Here is a 19556-nt window from a genome sequence, read left to right on the forward strand (position 1 = left end):
CCTATATTCTTCCTGCGTCTCTACAACCTCTTCTTCCTTCTCCTTCTCTTGTTCTTCCTTCTTCTCCTCTTTCCCCGCACTGGTGCTTCATCAACTTGGTATCAGGGGCTTGTTTGCATTCTAGGGTTTATTTGTAGTTTATGTTATTTCTGGGCTTATTTGCATTTTAGGGCTTATTTGTGTTATTTGTGGATTTATTAGGATTTATTTCTGTGTAAGGGGGGTTTATGCAAGTGGTGCAGTTGGGCCCTATATATAGGAAACTATTTTCATGATTAGGGTTTAATGAAGTGATTTGGAATTTTCTTCCCCTACGTTCTTTCTTCTCTTCTTCTCCTCTCCTCTATTCTTCCTGCGTCTCTACAACCTCTTCCTTCTCCTTCTCTTGTTCTTCCTTCTTCTCCTCTTTCCCCGCACTGGTGCTTCATCAATTATCCTTCATGCGAAGGGAAAAATAGAGTAGTTATGGAGGTAATTTTACTCCTAACTAGTTCTGTTGAAATTAATCATAATTTTCATAATAATACTATGAGGAGCAACATCATCAACTTCAGCAAATGCACTATTCACAAGGTGATTAGACCAAATGAATGGAGACTTGACCCGAATCAAGGCAAACCATTCCAAGTAAATGGGTAAATAGTCCTAGCAAATTACTGGGACTATGTCCAAGCTTTTACTAACATGTTCTTTGATGAGAACCCCAAGAAAAAGCACTTTTGAAGAATGGTGGACTTACTTTGGGCTAGACCTCAACATATTGCCCAAAGAAATATTCGAATATTTTGAAGAATGGGTGGACAAGTATCCCACCATCAACAAAATGACGGATGATCAAATCTCCTCAAAATTATGTCCAATGATTTTCATCATCGAGAACAAAATTCCTTGGATATGGAAATGGATCCTATCCGCAGAATTTGAAACCAAGAAAAATCTTCCTATGCTGAAAAAAAAAATTTATATAAGTGGTGGCTGGGCATGTCTAGAGAAAAATATCAAGATATCATCATCACTATTAAAACTAATTTAATTTCTTATAAGAGCATGAATAAACATGCCATAACTCAATAATCAGCTAACTTTAATAATAATTATTTTATTAAATTAAAGCAAAAGCTCTCAGAACCACCCCAACTACATCGACAAAGAGATCATGGTCAAATGTCTTGACCATATGAAGCAGCAATGCTACTGCATATTCGAGGCACCTTCAACTGCCTCCATAAAATCTACTGAATCAAGGACATCATCATTGTCCACTTCAGAAGACCACAATAAGTACAGATGCTTAGCAGGAGAATTCCAAGACCCTTATGAAGAAGAAACACAGTCTCTCCATGCAAAAGACAAGACAGAAAAAATCTGGAAATCCTTACCACTGGACTCCGCAAAGGAACAGTCAAATCAAGACTAGATAAAGGCAAAGAGCCAGCACACTCAAACTAATCCTCTTAGAGTCGACCGACCAAGACATGTGACTCGTCAAATCAATTCCTGAGTTACCAGCTACTTTCGACAGAAGGAATCTACTTTCGGCAACCTCATCCAGAAGGAATCCACTTTCGGCTACTTTCGGAGCCTACTTTGGGACACCTCAGCTTTAATAAAGCTACTTTAATCAACATCAATGTCTACATCAACTTTACTTCAGGAGGAAGAAAGCATCTTATTTCTCCAGCCCAGAAGAAGACGAAGGAAAAAAGAATCCTCTTTTCAAAAGCTACTTTGTAAAAGCAAATTGCTTACTTTATAAAAGCAAATTGCTTTAGTCACATCTAACTTTATTTTTTTCTCAGCCGGCCACTAACCATCGGACTCCAAAATCAACTGGAAACCACTAATAGTTTTTGTGTATATAAAGGGATGCCCTTACCCTTGTTGAGGCAGAAGTTTTCAATCTGAAGAAATAAAATCTTTGTTTCTTCACATCTGTTGGCTCCACTCCTGTCCTCCTAAGTTCAAACCTCCATTTTCTTACACCCTCTTCTCTTGAAGCTTCTTCTTCCTCTACTCCCACCTACCATAAACATCACCTCACACTTTTCCTCCATTCCTCACTGCCTTGGGCCTTGGCAACCAAACAAATTGTATATAATGAAGAAACAACCAGATTTGGATCATCTAAAACACACAAATAAGGATTCGAGTTCATATGCTATATATCTAGAGACATGCTAGGATATGAACCATTGTTTCCCTACTCAAATCACTATATGCTGAAATAGATTTTCGCCTTTGACTATTTACATGATAATAAGTGGTAACAGCACCTATCAGTTAATTAATGAAAATATTGATAGGTACAACCTGGGTTAAATTTTGCTCATGTCAAACAACAATAAATTGAATCCTTTCAGAACCAGTCAGACTATGGGCAAACTTATGTAGTCAGGTCCCTTTTTCTCAATGAAGTAGAAAATGTCTCAAAAAATCATCCTAGTGGATGGAAATTGTCATCATGACTACAAACTAACAGTCCATCATTCTCATGGCAAACTAATGACAAATGGTTTAGTGAGAACATGAGAAGATGATAAAGAAAGTAACTTGGTAGCCTATAATTTTGCATATACATCATAGCGTGACATTTTTAGCATGCTGTCTTTTGGATAAACTATCTCTTATACATAGATACGAGTTGGAGTTTAATGCACCCTGAAGGTGGTTTCCTTTAAGAGCATGAGTTTTGGTTGTATAATGTCCTAATAGGTAGCACCACAAAACTTGCTCCTTAATTTTCTTTAATAATAACCTAGATAAATCAAGCATGAATTCACAGTAACATGTTGCATTTGTAAATGCTTAGGTAAGACATATAAAATCCACAAAACATGCAAGAGGACATTACCCAACAATTTCCATTTGAACCTTCCACAGACATTGTCAAAGACAGCCATATCTAGTTCATGAGGCTTTGGAACAAAAATGAGAAAGATATACAATTAATATTGCTGCTATCTAATATAGTACATATTAGGAATTTTAACTAGCAAAGCATCAACATTGATTGGGATAAAATTTCTCAAGGTGATCCTTTGGTGCCTTCCATTTTTTCCTAAGCTGTCAATGTTCTATAGTTAGATGGTCCAGATTTAAATTTTCAACAGCTGGAACTTGCTGAGGATCGCGGCGGGGGGGGGGGGGGGGGGGGGGTTAGCACTTGTGCAAGGTCCCCCATTTACTAATAGAATATCAAACAATTTGGAGCCCCTCCAGTATAGTTCGTGACGTTTCTCTTCCTCCCCCATCTAGGAGCTTTTGCTAGCTTTCCTTTTTTCATCCTGTCTATAAGCTTGCAAGCCCACAGACCTCCCTACCTCCCCCTCTTCTCTCTTTCTACACACAAGAAGGTGATAGCCTTTGCTAGCCATGTCTGTATCATGCAATGTTCTAATACCCGACTGGGTTGACTGGGTCAACCTGCTTGATCCATGAACCGTAAGCCTACACAACTCGGGTATAAACCTTAGATCTGCATTTCCTAAAAACCCATGCGACCCACTATTGACTCTCTCAAACGACCCAGTATCGTCTCTCCTAGTTGACCCGGTATTCACCTGCCAATTCCATCCGCTATTCAAAGACTTCTTGTTTGATTGATGTGATGGATTATATTGAAGATTCTAGACATTATTTTGTAAATTATATTTTTACTCTTCTTCGAAGAATGAAAAACTTATAGGGTATCATTATTAGGTGCTAATATATACATCTTTTGTATTATTCTTTGAGGAGTAACCTGTAAGAATTAAGCATCTCTTCATTTATGGTATTAATGTTAACCATGTACCATAATTATCATTACGTATATATGTGTATATATATTATTATTTATATATTTAGATTTTTAAATATTTCTACTATTTTTAGTATTTACTTAATTATTTATTTATGATGTCACATGCAGGTTTTAAATTCCATGGGACGGGGCTATCTCAGTTTTTCCATGGGATAGGATGTACTGCCATCCCGCCCCGTTCCGACAATTGGGATAAGGAATGTCCCAAGATGTGCCGATCAAGTTACGAGGACAATGGGCGGACGGTCTTGTCCCGACACATGGGATGGTACCCCGCCCTAGTGTCCCGCGAGACATCCCGCTGGGACTTGAATCCTTGGTCATGGGTTAACGGGTCTTGAACACCAAAACGAGCCGATAGCCGGGCAAGTTTCAGAACATTGGTATCATATCATTTTATAGACCAAGGGATTTAATGTCCTCCATTTCGAAGGATGGAGAGAGAGAAAAAAATTGGGCTTCAGAACTAGAGATTGGAAAGGGGAAGGGAGAAAGGAGGGGGGGGGGGGGGGGAAGAGGGAGAGAACAAAAGGTAGGTGGATCTCTACCTGAAAGGGAGGAATTTGAAGCTTCATTTGCTCCTCTTTCATGGTATGTCCAGAGTATTACCATATAGTAAGGAATAGTGAATAATATTATCATGAATCAAAGCAAATCTAATTTCTTGAAAGTGTACAGCACTAATGAGAATCCCTTAAGTTTTTTAAAATTCTTAACCAGTTGAATTGATAAAAGTGAACATGCCAAATTTACCCTTTCCTACATTGAAGGTTGAGATTTTAACTCCATGATAGATAACATGTATTTACAAAGACACTGAAGTAAAATCCAGTCTCATTGATAATATTATTTTATTGATGAGAAAAAGATCAATATATCATGTAATTGAATCAATAACTGCCAATACCATCCAATTTTATCTGTAACTTGATGTTATCAATTCTTTATCCTAGTTCTTTTCTATAAACAAGGTAGGACTATTTTATATGCATGCAAATACAAGTTCTTTTGGTTGTAAATGATAGTGAAAAAAGTTGAAGTTAGCTAATGAAGGAAAATAAATATTGCCAAGACTTTGAATATTCACAAGAAGATATAAAGCATGAGAAAGAATGTCACACAGGTTTAACAGATATCATGAAAATGGTCCAGAAAAGTATGTCATTGATGATGAAAATGTAGCAAGCGCTGCAATAGCAGAAGATTTCATTAACAATCAAACCTCATTTGCTTTAGGCCATTTGTCATCACTAATTTCCAAGGTTAATTCGAAACAGCCCCCATGTATGTAGTTCCAATCTTGCATACCGCCATAGATAGGATACCTAAAATAACATTTTCTGAGAACAAGTTCAGAGAAGTAACACAAGAACAAGAGCAAGTTTTTCAAAAATAATTATAGGAGAGGCATGTAACATGAAGTGTTAAAAATAAAGAAAAAAAGAAATTCAAAATCAATGCAACTCCACCATACCAAAGAGCCCCATTAGTAATCCCCCCTTCAAATTCTTTGCTCAAAGACATGTTGTAATGTGAACGACTATACAAACTTGCCATAGAGCGAAATGTCTTGTCATCAGGGCATGCAACATACTGTTTTCTGAAATGTATACACATCAAACAAGAAAGCTCAATAAACATAGAAGATGGAATCATGAAAAAGCTAATCGCGTGATAAAGAATCCATATCCTCTCATCATTTATCATCAAAGAAGAGAATAGAGATAAGAATAATTTACAATAAGCAAAATTACAGTCTTAAACACATCATATGCATGCGTACCATATTGCTTCCAAAAGACAACATTGGATAGTTGCTCATCTAATATATATATACACTAACATGAAGGCTCTGCTTGAGTAGAGCTCTCCATTTGCCACATGTACAAGTGGCATTTAATTCCACAGCTTGCAAGTGCGCCTGGGATCCACCACGAAGGGCAACAAATGCTTCGGTATGAATGCTTCAGCAATAAAAAGGGCATTCCAGGAAGAGATAGACTTCAGATTTTACCTTGTACTATACTATTTTCAGTTACAGTTGCAAATATTAATGCCATGAGCCACACAGACCATGCATACATGCATCGTTTGGGACATAAAATATTATGTTGTTATGGTACTCACGGAATACTGATCCACCAAAAGTTAAAATCACAAAACATTTCAAAGTAAAAGAGGCCCGAGCTTTCTCGAATCCAAGATTGAAACCCTGTAACCAACAAAAAGACTGAGAGTTTGTTGCCACTGTGTTAAGTAGAGGGTGTTGTAGTGGACGTTTTTCAAGGTGAAGATAGATAAAACTGTCATGGAAATGGGAAGGAAAACCAGTCAATCCCAAAATAAGGCGGTAGCCACCATTACCCAGACTTGGTTTAGTGGGTTTTGGGGCCCCACTGCCCAGCAGCGATTATGAAAGTTGGGAGTTATATTTTAATTTATGTTTCAATTTCAATATCTTGATACAATTCAAACAAGCCCAACAAAGATCTAGGCAAATTTATACCATACATTTATAGCTCTAGCTACAATATCGTTATTACTTATTTGACATAATTATCAAATGTTCTCTTAAAATCAGCAACTGCTAGATCATAATATTTTATCGAATTATCAATATGGAAATTACTTTTCTAACACTGCTAAACACATACTCCATTTAAATTTTCAAAACTCTCAAACATTTGCAAATTAAATGTCCTGGTTTTCCTAAGATACAGAAGACTTTAGGCATGACAATAACAACAAGACGAATCAGCACAAATAGAGTAGCCTGGCCTGTAATAAGTAGCCCGTTTTCATAGTAACCATATGATGGTCAACATCTAGCACTGCCGATCATGGGGCATGGTAATGATATATTGTTGCCAACTCCTACCATGCTTTCTTCTTTTGCTTCATTGGGCCCCGTCAACTGGCCAATAACTATGCCTGTTTGTGTACTATTCCACAAGGCCTTCTTAGATTGTAATCCTCCAAACCAAAAGCAAGTTAGAAAATTATATCAGAAAGCTCTGTTAATCTACCTTCATCCTGCCCCACAAAAATATTGCGGCCAACCCCACCAAAAAGATCTCAAGAAAGTAACCATCATCACAATGTAAAATTTGAAGTTATTGATTGAAATACGAGCGAGAAGTGGATAATAGTGAAAATCCTCCTTGACATGAAAGTTTCAATAATGGTTTTATTTCATTGCGAGGGGCTAAAATCATTATAGTTAGATGAACCGGAACATAAAGGTGTTATTTCCTGAAAAGTTATGCAATTAATAAAAACTATATTTTAGGGGGGGTTATTTTCTTTTAGCGGAGTGAATTTGCATAGAAAACTATATAATTTATTTTGCAAAAAAAAAAGATTTAAAATAAGATACATCAAGATGTCTTCAGACACTAGCATCTACATAGGGGCAAAAGGAAAAAATAAACAATTTATGAACAAGGATATTGCTTGCATTACAACAGATCATGAAAACAAAAGACTTCACATATTTTTTATGTAATTGCATCAGGAAATTTTACCTTCTGAATGCTTTGTTCAAATATAATGATTTTTTTTGGATTTGTCTTATGACAATTCAACCAAGGTTTTAAATCCCATGGAAAGGGGTGTCTCGGTTTTCCCATGGAACAAGGCGCCCATGTCCCGCCCCATCCCGGTGGTTGTCCCGATCAAGCATCCTGGTACGTGTCTAGGACGATTTCTCAATCACTAATAAAATTTTAAAAAAATAAAAAGAGGTGAGTACACGTGAACTAAAGGACGATTTCTTAGCTCTCGGTCAACATCTGCAGTTCTGCACCACTCAATCATCAGCTATTCGCTTTGAGATCTATGCAGATAAGTAAATGATGGAGTTTTGGACAATTTGAGAACGATGTGGCTGGTGATCAAAGGATAAATTCATGCGAAGGAGACTTTCGCACAAATTCACGTGGACCGCATCTACTCAGTGTGCGCATCAAGAAGGAAAAAAGCAAAAAATAATAATAAAGGCATGCCTTGTAGCTCCTAAGCGCCCCGTAACTTCTAAGCACCCCATGACTCCTCCCTCCTCCCTCCTCCCTCCCGAGAGGTCCGTGCTCTGCTCATCATGGGAAAAACATGGGAGGAGCGGTTTCCGAGCGGTTCGAGCATGTAAAACGCGAAAGGCGGGGTTTCTGAGCGATTCAAGGCACTGATCTCATGCTCCGCTCATCATGGAAAAAACACAAAAGAAAGATGAGCCCATGAACCGAGCTTCCTCCCTCCTTCCTCCCAGCAACAACGCTGACTTCCCGACAACGAGCTGAAGGCCGAAGCAACGTCGCAAAAAAAACAAGGGCACGTCGGCCATTTCAGCACGTGATCCGGCAAAGATGAAGGCGGGATGGCCAAGAAGGGAGACGGAAGTGTGTTTCGGGGTTGTCCTGCACCCATCCCACGTGTCGTGATCTCACTGGATGGCTAGGACAGCCCTGTCCAGTTCGACTGTGTTCCAATTAGGATTACTTGGTTCTAATTATGGCTTATTTTGTTATTCAAATAAAGTTTCTAATAGTTTTATATCATATGAATTGAATAGTTTTCTATGTCATGTTGCCTTTTGATCTATAAGTCTGATGACATCGGACACTTGTTAGCTTAAACAACCGACTTCCACGGTATGCACTTTGTTTGAAAAAGAGTATTTGAATCGAAATGATTTATATCCAACTAAGTTAGAAAATAAATTGTTATGGTCATGTCTGTATGAGACAAACATACTAAGAATAAAAGAGAAAAATGTACCCCACACATACATGGGTCATATGCTAGTAGAACTGAAACTGAAAGCCTAAGAATAAGTTGCATGTCTTACCAAGCTAAAAATTGATTCACAAAGTGAATAACAAATTGACAGCACTAGCATGCCATACAGGCACACAAGGAAGAAATTGTGTGACATGACTGCTTTCTTCAAGTCAATTTGTGGCCAAATAAAAACAAAAAGGTGCAAATGAAAGTGAGCAGACTAGGATGCGCACCTGTGATAATCTACAGAGTTATAGCATAAAATATAATGCCAACAACATAACAGAAATTTATAACAAAAGAAGAGTTGCTTGTAGACTTCAAGTGGTGGCAGAAAACTTTCAAAAGAGAGTAAACGACATTTTGTGGCCACCATCAACCTTGTGGCATCCCTCCATCAGACTATGCTTATTCCTAGCCTAAGTCGCTCAGTGCGTAGTGGAAGAGAGATTCAAAAGGAAAACGTTAGGGAAGAAGAAGAAAGGAAAAACTGAATATCATACAAATACCAATTGCAAAATAAAACTGGTAGAAAAAAATGACAAAAACATCCATCTGAGAATTGCAGGATGATTACATTCTGCTAAAAAAAATGAACTATGAAATTTACTATACCACAGGATCTCACCAAACTAACATAAATATAAATCATGTCAAACAACTGGATTAGTTGAAGAAGCCCATAAGGGTGCGGCAAGGAGATAATAACCATAGAGCAGTATCAGATGTATGTTCATTTATATTTTATAAGGCTAGAAAAAAAATTCATATGCTCTTGTTGCTAACAAAGTCCAACATCAAACTTAGAAAGCAACCTATATTACAGTGGCAGTATAAATCAAGTAATAGATACAGAATGCTCATAAAATATATTACCTTGTATCTTGAGAGCCATCCCAAGGATAATTTGCAACAAGTGCACCCTGTAAAAAGTAGTTTAATATAACAATTTCACACGATAGAAAGCACCTGCCAATACCTGCTTAATGAAGCAGATATTGGCTGTGCTATTCCATAAGCAAAGATGAGGTATAACTAGATCAGCTGGCTTCAAACACTCACCATGATTAACCATAACCAAAACCAATTTACTTTATAAAGTAAGTGAAAGAATTTTATGAATGTTTTACATATTACACAGCAAGAGTTCAATACTTTCCAGGGTGATATGTCATTCAGGTAAGAAAAACACAACAAATCATATGACTTTGTTTGTTACACCTTTCTTATGATTACACAACCACCAAAATAATTCCTACCCCCTATCAGGAAACACCTTTGTCATTTTAACCAAGCGAAAACTTAATTTTCAAGACTCAAATGAAATCAAATAAGTTCAATATTCATATAAAAAAAAGTAATTTGGAAATGATTTTCATTCATAAGTCCTTACATTAGTTCTGTGGCTATATATTGATCGAAAAATAACCAGAACTGCTAGATTTACATCACAAGCAGGTAGTGAGAGAGAAAAAGGGATATTAACTGGTCAGTTTGAAAGAAACTTATTGGGAAAACCAATAATATATGTTATAGAGAACTCATCACAAAAGTTTCCAAATGGACTCTCATTATTTTAGGGGGAACAATATGCCATGTAAGCACAAAGGAAGTTTCCATAAATCAAAGAAAATATATGAGGTTTTAATGTACACCAGGGGAGAAATCTTTTGCTTCACTCAAAGAAGTGCTCATAATCACCATGTCATCCAAAAAAGATAAATGAAATATGATAATAACATCAAAAAAAAAGTATTAACAGGCAAGGTTAGGTGATGTTTATTCATCAAATATCATTACTGCTTAAATCTCCAAGAAAGGAAATCCAAGACTCATGGCCCTTACCATTCAGCCTTTTTCCACAGAAAATGAGTTACGTCATGAAGGCACAGTGGTACATAAACATGATAAAATTCAGACAAATACTATGACCTTTGTCACTCAAAGCCCACAAGGGATTCTTTCCTGTGCATCCAACAGAAGAAACAATTCCCAAGAGAAGCGGGGGTTGTTAAGTGTGCCTATTCCCACATCCATGCTCCTGGTCCCTCTCTAGTTCTCTTCCAGATGCTACTTTGAATTATGATCTACAATGAAACCATTGCTTGCTTTCCAGCTCAACCACCACATACACACCTTTCATGGATTTGCCATGTTCAATTTGACCCTAAAGGTTGCCCGGTGCTCTGCCACTACTTATGGGCAGACGGGTAATCACCCTCTTGACTTTTCCAAACAATGTTTTAGGGAGAGAAGCAAAACTAACAAATTTAAAATATTATCAACTTATCAACACTGAATGAATTAATTAATGAGACCAAAGAATTACATCAAATACTCCATCTCTTTTCCACCTCACCCTCATCTCAAAGCTATGCCTTTAAGATTTATATATCGTATGTCACATTACAATATTTAATTAAGTCTGATGAATTAATAGGCAACTTTTAACTTTATGTGCCAGCTTGGTTTCCTAAAAGTTCCATCTAAGCCTTCAGAAGGTTTACTGACTGCGACTGCAAAGGCAGTTTAATAAACTTGATTGCCTCTCACCGCTTCCATGGTTTCATTGATCAATTTAAATCAAGGTTAGAAACCAAACTTCAAAATATTTGGGGATGCAAATTGATAGCATGCAATTGATATACATAACGTTTGACAGTGAAATACAACTATTGCATCCTTAAGCAACCACGATTGTATGATACAGTAGACCAGAAATATGATCTTATGTTTCACGAACAGTATGTTTTGGCTGCAAACAAGTAGGCTTGAATTACTTTAACAGAAAATTGGGTACCAGCTTTACAAATTTTAAATTTAGAAAGACTTTTTGTTTATTGGATGTTTGCATCAAAACATTCTCCAGAACTAGAAAACAATCAAATTAGGGCCAACAGTTGACTGTCGCTGGTCCTCTAGCCATCACTATTACCACTGCCCATGGTGCTCCTGTTCTTCGTTCGGTGGTAAGACAGGTTACAGAATCATATAATTATCATCCATGCCATTTTCCTTCCAAGCTTGTGACGAATACCAGACTTTGTAAAATAATGGATACAGATTAGCATTTACAATTCCATAAGGTATCAGCAATAATATGGATTTTATGGAGGGAAAAAAGTTCCCCATAATCATCAAATTTCTTCTATTAGGGCAAGAGCCAAGAACAATAAGCAATGTTCACCAAAAAAAAAAAAAAAAAAAACAAAGAACAAAAAAGAAAATCTTACCCCATGTAAACTTGCAGAGGCCGTGAAGTGTCGCTCTTTTATCCAGTTCATTATTGCTCTCGTTTCAGGTTGTCGCAGGCTTACAATGTCATTCATAGGATAAAACTATTCAAATTCATTCAGTAATATTATAAATAAAGGTTAGCAATCGTAAACTGCAGGAAGTAAATAAAGTAATCTAGCAGCAGACTGGAGCAAGAAATAACCATAGAAGATGTTATAAAATCATTAATATTGACATATTGTGAATATGAAAGTGCTCACTTGATCAGGAAAATCCCGATTTAGGTCCACATTATTTGCATTCCCACGTCTCCTAAGAGCAAATCCATCAGGATTCATAGTAGGAAGAACATGTAGGTGAACATTGTTTACAATCAATGTTGCCTATAAACACAGAACATTAATTCAGAATATAGAGGTCACTTAACGAAGTTTTTAAAAAATGTTGCATGATAAGATACTAGCCTTCTTATAAGAATAAGATGAAAAGTACAGCAGAGACTCCATGAATTTCTGTTGTATAAACTAAAATTTTCTAACTAATCAGCATAATCCTACAGATTGTATGTAATAAATTCTAGCACATGTGGACAAAAAATTTCTGAGCATTCATTTATACAATTAGAATGACCAGCTATCTACCATTGGAAAAGGAAAAATTTCAACAGAAAGAAGAAAAAGAGAGGAGCTGCATCAAGTGGATAAACAAGGTAGTGAAAAATACATTAAGTGAATATTCACATATTGGAGTTTGCAAATGCCATTGAATATCTGCACTTGTAAAGTCCCTGAAATTGGGGTAGCAGATAGCCAAGACAGGATCCGCTCAACTCTCTGTCACCACGAAAGTATTGGATTCAAATATTCAAAGGTTCTGAAGTGTCTTCCATTCGTATTGTGCAAAATAGTTGGAGATCGCACAAGTTATCACATAATAGAAACCAGGAACATATAAGATCCATGATGAGATCTGTGATGCCTCTGATCCTGTTTGTTTTTCATCCAAAAACAGTTCTAGTTCCTCTTTTCACCAAAGATAATGCAGAAAAGAAATTAGTGGTAACACTAATTAAATGAGGTATCCATTTGACTCCTCATTCTCCATTAAATTATCAGTTCATTCTACATTATATACAAGTCTTGAAATTGGGTATAGACAAATAGTCCAATGACCATAACTTCTATGGAACATAATATGACTAAATTAATATATGTGTGTGTGTGTGTGTGTGTGTGTGTAGGTATGTACATACGTACCTATGTACCTAGGTACGTACGTACGCACGTACCCACATACCTACATACATATGTACGTATGTATGTATCTTTGTGTGATAGAACTAGGAGAGCCGGTCAAAATGTTCTAACAATGTTTCATCTTTTTTATATTGTACATAACTCTTAGCTTTCCTTCTGCATATAATTTTTTTTCTAGAATACTTTGCCATTTGCAGATCCAAAAAGCTCAATATAAGCTGGAGATATATGAATTAGTTTCTTTTCCATGCACTTCCGTCTACAGTCTGCTAGTTAATAAGATAAAATAAATTATCTCAAAAGGAGTGTAAGGACTCCCTATAACACTTTAAATGTTGTGGCTTGAAATTGGTGGCTGCTGTGTATGCTTTTTTAAGCCAGCTCAAATAGTTTGGACAAGGCTTAATGGTGAGTTACGAAAAAAGATAAACATCAATTATCTTAGAAGGTATGTAAGGACTCCCTACCTATGATACTGTTTGAATATTGTGGCTTAACATTGACGGTTGCTATCTATGCTACTTTGAACCCAACTCAAATAGTTTGGACAGGGCTTGATGGTGATGGTTATCAGGTTTCCAGGTGTAAGCACTATGATTGTTAAACTGATCACTGACAGTGATTCATTATATAAAATGAGGGAGTGCACATTAGCTTCTTTTTCCACCTTTTCTCTCACAGTTACTTGCTAGTTTTGAAGATATATTCTTACTACAAATTAAATTCAAAGCTCAATTTTAACTTCGATAACTTTTCTTTTTATTGATGGGCAATTACCATCAAATCAACCATCCATTGCAGCATAACTATGTGCCGCATGTGAGTATGGTGATTGTTAATCAATCATTGACCACGATTTCGGTGTCTAGGTGTGCATGTTGGCAGGCATGGCTGCATGGCTGCTGCATACATGTGTTCCATCTATCCATTAGTTTTCATATAAACACAATGCCAGCACGTTGATAGCTGTCCCTGACTAAGAACACAACAAGAACCAGGAAAACTAAACAATCTTACTGAAGAACAAGATGCTAGATTCCACGAACCACATTGGCATGAAGCTTATTAGGCATATCGATATACCAAAAACTTCAACAGTGATAATGCACAACCCTTCTCCCTTCTATCAGGGTAGGCTCTAGAGAGCCAATTTTTTTCATATATCCATGGCAATATCCCTTAAAAAGCAATTAAATAATCAAGACTAGTCAAAAATATTAAAATTTATACTTACGTGCTGAAAAAAAAAAGAAAAAAAAAAGAAACCTTGTGAGAGCAAGGGGGATTTCTAGAGAAAGAAGGGAGAGAAAAGAGTTACCAATGGATCCTTCCTATAGTTGTCACACAGCCAATTTGCAAGAGATATAAGTAGCTCTCTCCCAACAGGTTCATCACCGTGCACGTTTCCAATGAACTACGATATCCATTTGGTAATCTTCAGTGCATTTTAGACATCAGAGTACAAAAGAGCATAATCCATGGGGATGACTCATAAGAAATGCACAGAATCCACAGAAATGCGGTCAGAATATGATATTGGCAGTCTCAAAGCAGTCCCAGGTTCAAATTCAAACAAATATGTTACTTCATTTGCTCATCTCTCCACACTATAGAATTATGTCATATCCATTATTCATATATAGTCAAACTAAACATGACAAAATAAGATATATATCAGAATATAGAAAGCATAGAAAAAATTAGTCTCAATATGATTTAAAAGGTTGTGGGATAACATAATTTGTTGACAGCAGACTTATGTGCAGAACTGTCTCTCAAACTAAGATCAACAAAATTACTAAATAGAGCTAGCACACAAGTAAAAAAAAGGATTATTTATTCCATAATTGGGATATTAACAACACATTGAAAATAGCTATTCTGGAAAGGGGTGGCGGTTAAGCACATATCTGATTCAATAATTTTGATGGACTAACTCCCCTCAGAGTCAACAGATAGAAACCTACAACATAATGACGATGTAGATAGATACATATATAGCAATGCAATCTCCAGAATCACCTGAAGAATGAACCATCATATTCAGAGTTTACTGTTGAGCAATCTCTTCAGCAAAATTGTGATGGTGGTGTTTTGTGTTACATGCAATGTCTTTCTCTTAGTTAATAAATTAGGCAGGGCATGGGGGGTGGGGGAGCCCCTAAATATGACAAATAAATCGACATTCATCAAAGTTAGCAAAAACAAGATCTTAGACATATTATTGGTGCAAAAAGGCATGACAAAGAATCCTTACATGAACCAAACAACATTGCAATCTATAGTAACAAAAGAAGAATAACTGGTGTCGAAGTCTTGATGCTTAACTTCCATGAAGTTGCCTGAACCAAATATGAGAAACAGCGCAAATTACCCTTATGCACAAACTACAGCAGATGACTTCAGTGCAACTTCACATACCTCCAGTAGACCACTAATAGGAAAAGATGAGAAGGTTAAGATTATCAATAGGTTCATCCCGAAAACCATTTGCTTGGTCCTCGGGACCAAAACTTGGGCTACACACTTCAAACTCTTTGGTCAGGCTTAGGATTGAAAAGCTGACCCATACTACAAAAATCCAGGATATTGATAAATCCTAACCAAATCTCGATCAATTATACTTAAAGTTTACTAACTTCTAATTGGCATAATTTTTCAACTGACACCTCAACTTTTCAAGCAGAAATAAGGTGTCCTGTGGATATTTTTTCATATGAGTGATGGAATGTAATACATAGCGATTTGGGCCAAACTTGTTCACCTTTCCCTTAATATAATATTCAGGGAAAAGCAATACAAAGATCAAGATGATCAAAATTTTGGTGACATGACCAGCATCTAGGATAGATAAGAGTCTAATAGCAAGTGGAAATATTCCCAAAATACAGTTATCCCAATAGATTTTAAAGATATAAAAAATGAAGTTTCCAAAGTAAAAATCACAAGAAAGAGGATATGTGAAGAAACTGCATTAACATATAAGTGATTGAGGTCAGGTATAAAAACTAAAAGGTGGCATCTGAAATTGAACCACCAATCCATGCCATATTCTTTTCCAAGCTATCAATTAGAATATGTGAATGCACATACATAATTTTTGACAGATTTAACCCAAACAATTGAAAGAGGAAGACGGGAAAAAACAATTCCACCAGCAAGTACTGGTAATTCACATGTTTACCAAGATCTCCTTCACTCTGTAAAGATGGCAACTGGTCTTTAACAGAATATACATCAAAATTGAAATACACAAATATATGCACACACATATACATATAAAAGATATTCTTGCATGAATATCTGAAATTTAAAAAAAAAAAGAGAAAAAACTAATAATTAAATAGATAAGAGAAAAGGTTGATTAAAAAACACTAACCTTAAATGCAGGTTCAGCTTCTTCCTGCCCAGGCTTGTCAGAAATTTCCACTACCCACTACATGCAATAAGCAAGAGAAATTACTATTTTCACCAAAATTACATGCTTTACACACTCAGATAAAGAAAGACAAAGTAACTCTTTTGTTTTCAACAAGATTACCAATGGTATCCCTTTCACACTCTTTCCAATGCTGGTAGCAGATTCCAACAATCCCTCAAAGAGAGAAGAAAAAGAGATCAGCATAGTTAGGTAAAAGCTGGCATACCAGTGGAGGATTAAAAAAAAGTTAATATGCAGTAGGCATCTCCTATTTTGGCACTCTAGCACAAACAGTTGATAATTATGGATGTATTTCTGAATAGCAGAGTTCCATTAATGTCCCCAATGTTTATGGGGCATTGTAAAACATTGTAGCGTTCACATTTGGTTCCCATTCAAGATTTATCAGTTACCTGTGACTCCCATTAAGAAAAAACTGGCAACATCAGCATCAAAGTTCAAATGAAACATACCTGTATATCCTGGAAATATTAGCACATCTTTGAGTAAATTCCTTCATGGCCTTCTCAAGTTCAGAGTTACTCATATACTCATGAGTCATGGCTTCCCTGTAATACAAACAGGCATCAACCTTTGGATGTGGTCTGATAAAGGAAATCAGTAAAAAAGAAAAAGGATAACAGGAGAATAATCAAAGAAATTCTTATCCAAAACATACGATATCCGAGGCTGACTCTCTTCAAACAGATGCCGGGCAAATACTCCATGAGTACAGTCCATATGACCTGACAAATATACAATGGGTGCCCAAAAATGAAAGTTAGATAATGTTTTCCAAGTTTACGAAGAAAGATGCGCCTCTTTCAGAGCACATATTGATCACACAACATAACTCTTCTGCAAAGAATTAACAATCAGTTTAAGGTTGCTTCAATCACAAAACCAGCGCTTGTTGGTCGATGTTAACAATCATCAGAAAATGGAGTCATGGGCAATAATACGTTGAACATACGAAATCATATCGTTGTCCTTTTTTTATTTTGAGCAGAACAGTTTTCATTAGAACGTGAAATGGAGTATAGGAATAAGGAAATCCACAAGAGGAAAGAAAAAGATGGATGACAACACCCAAGACAGCACCCTAGAAAACCAACCTCAGTCACTCGATCACCCTGTGGAGCCAAGAGAGTCTGGCTCCCGTCAGCCACCACATCAAAGCGGGAAGACCAATCCCTGCCTTGTATGGGGTGAACTTAACTCGTTTTTGCCAAATTCTCGAGCCCATTCATCCATAAGGCACGAGTCTTCATACATCACTCCATAATAGGCTGCCTCCCTTGACAAAAGGACCGAGCATTACATTCCGACCAATCTACCCAGCAAAGTGCCGTAACAGCACAATCCCACTAGCTTCTATCTCTAATAGGAACTTCTTGAAAAAAGAACCGAGCTTTACATTCCGACCAAACTACCCAGCAAAGTGCCGGAACAGCTCAAACCCACTGGCTTCTATCTCTTATAGGAACTTCTTGAATTTTTTTTTATCGCTCAGCTGAACGTATGTACTTCTGCTGTGACTATTATGGTAACTAATTTTGAATTACAACGGCTTATAGGATTAAAGAACACAGGATAGAGGCGATCAATCAGGAAAGGAATCAAGATGTAGCATGCCAAATCTAGCACTGATCAATAAACCAATGCTCTTTCTTTATTTCTTACCAAGATTACCTAAACCAACACTCTTTCATGAGTGAAAGATGCGTGATCAGATTGTTAACCACGATCACGATTCCAAGAATAGAGCACAAAAACCCTGATCAGCGGATTTTCTTGAATCCGTTCGTCCGCTTGAGATTCGTTAAAGATCCTAAAAGCCAGATACTAAATCCAATTCTTGTTGACATTTGAATGACGTTTTGAGTGAGTTTTAACAAAGACAAAAACTGTTAGGAAAGAAATCGAAATTTGAGCAACATCCCAAGTTTCTAGTTGGAATCAAAACTGACAAAATTAACGTATAAATCTTAGGGAATAAAAGCCCACAATCAAGAACGCGCATAAACCCTAAACAATGGGTTTTCTTGGATCCGTTCGACCCGCTAAAGATTCGCGTCAGATCCCACCACCAAAACAACTAAATCCAATTCATAGAATTTAAAGAAGAAAAAAAAGAAAGCGATCAATGGATCGAAAACAAGAAAACTTAGGAAAGAAATCCGGGGAACAAAGAAATCTGGCAAAAAAGGAATTCGAGAATCCTAGTTAGATAGAGAGCACTCACCGCCTCCTCTCGCGATGGTGACCGTCGGACGGGAGAAAAAAGAAAGAGCCAGAAGGAGTAAGAAGGGGAGCGAGAGGAGCTCCATGGCGAATCGCATCATTGGAGTTTAACTTCGCCTTTTATAGCCGGCCCGTGACCGACATATAATTATCGCTGCAATAACGGTATCCGCTCGATGGAAATAACGTGATGCCGATATCTAGTTGCCTTACGAGTTACGACTTACGATATAACCGACACATAAGGATATATCGTTTGGACGAAGCCGATATCTCCCTTGCATCTCCTCCGATACCGTTACTTACAATATCTTAAATAGCAGTTGAGACACATTAAAATTTTTCATCCCTGAAATATTTTTTAAAAAAAAACTAATTCATGAAAATATGATGCTTACAAAAATTATTTTAGCATATTTAGTTAATTTATAAAAAAAGATATACTTTATAATGGCTTATATTTGATTAAACATTTTTTTTTTAAATAGTGGTATGAAATGTCCATTATACCCTTAATAAAGAGAAAGCGTGAAAAACTCTATCCATAGATTTTGATGGCTAAAAAAATTCATATTTTTAGTAATTTGTCCATGTCCTTCATAATTTTTTTTTATAAAATAGAAATCTTATTTTACTGAAAATGCTACTTTTCCATTTTTCTTCTTTACAAACTCCAACCAAAGTTGACCTTACTTTTTTTGCTTCTTTTTCCGCAAACCAAACAAGTCCATGATATAATATAATTTTTCAGAATCTCAAAATTCTTATTACTAGCATCCAATTTTGTCGCATTATAGAAATTACTTGCAAATAATATTGT

General features: G+C 36.5%; 1 protein-coding gene across 2 annotated transcripts in view; it reads right to left on the reverse strand.

Moving 5' to 3' along the window:
* SOL1 (carboxypeptidase D) overlaps positions 1-18853 on the reverse strand; it is a 34781-nt gene extending 15928 nt beyond the window's left edge. The window contains exons 1-11 of one of the 2 annotated variants that reach the window (XM_008795246.5): positions 18738-18853; positions 17172-17238; positions 16966-17061; positions 16613-16643; positions 16451-16507; positions 14390-14485; positions 12076-12198; positions 11812-11916; positions 9455-9501; positions 5277-5402; positions 5025-5127 (exon numbers count right to left, since the gene is read on the reverse strand). In XM_008795246.5, the coding sequence (XP_008793468.5) occupies positions 5025-5127; positions 5277-5402; positions 9455-9501; positions 11812-11916; positions 12076-12198; positions 14390-14485; positions 16451-16507; positions 16613-16643; positions 16966-17061; positions 17172-17238; positions 18738-18837 (951 nt within the window). In that variant the 5' untranslated portion in view covers positions 18838-18853. The remainder of the gene's footprint in view (positions 1-5024; positions 5128-5276; positions 5403-9454; positions 9502-11811; positions 11917-12075; positions 12199-14389; positions 14486-16450; positions 16508-16612; positions 16644-16965; positions 17062-17171; positions 17239-18737) is intronic. The other variant, XM_088722754.2, reaches the window with a different exon arrangement.
* Positions 18854-19556: the final 703 nt, after the last annotated feature.

Source organism: Phoenix dactylifera, chromosome 5, assembly GCF_051530095.1.
Source record: "Phoenix dactylifera cultivar Ajwa chromosome 5, Ajwa_hap1_PhDact_Kaust_v1.1, whole genome shotgun sequence".
Lineage (NCBI taxonomy): Eukaryota > Viridiplantae > Streptophyta > Magnoliopsida > Arecales > Arecaceae > Phoenix > Phoenix dactylifera.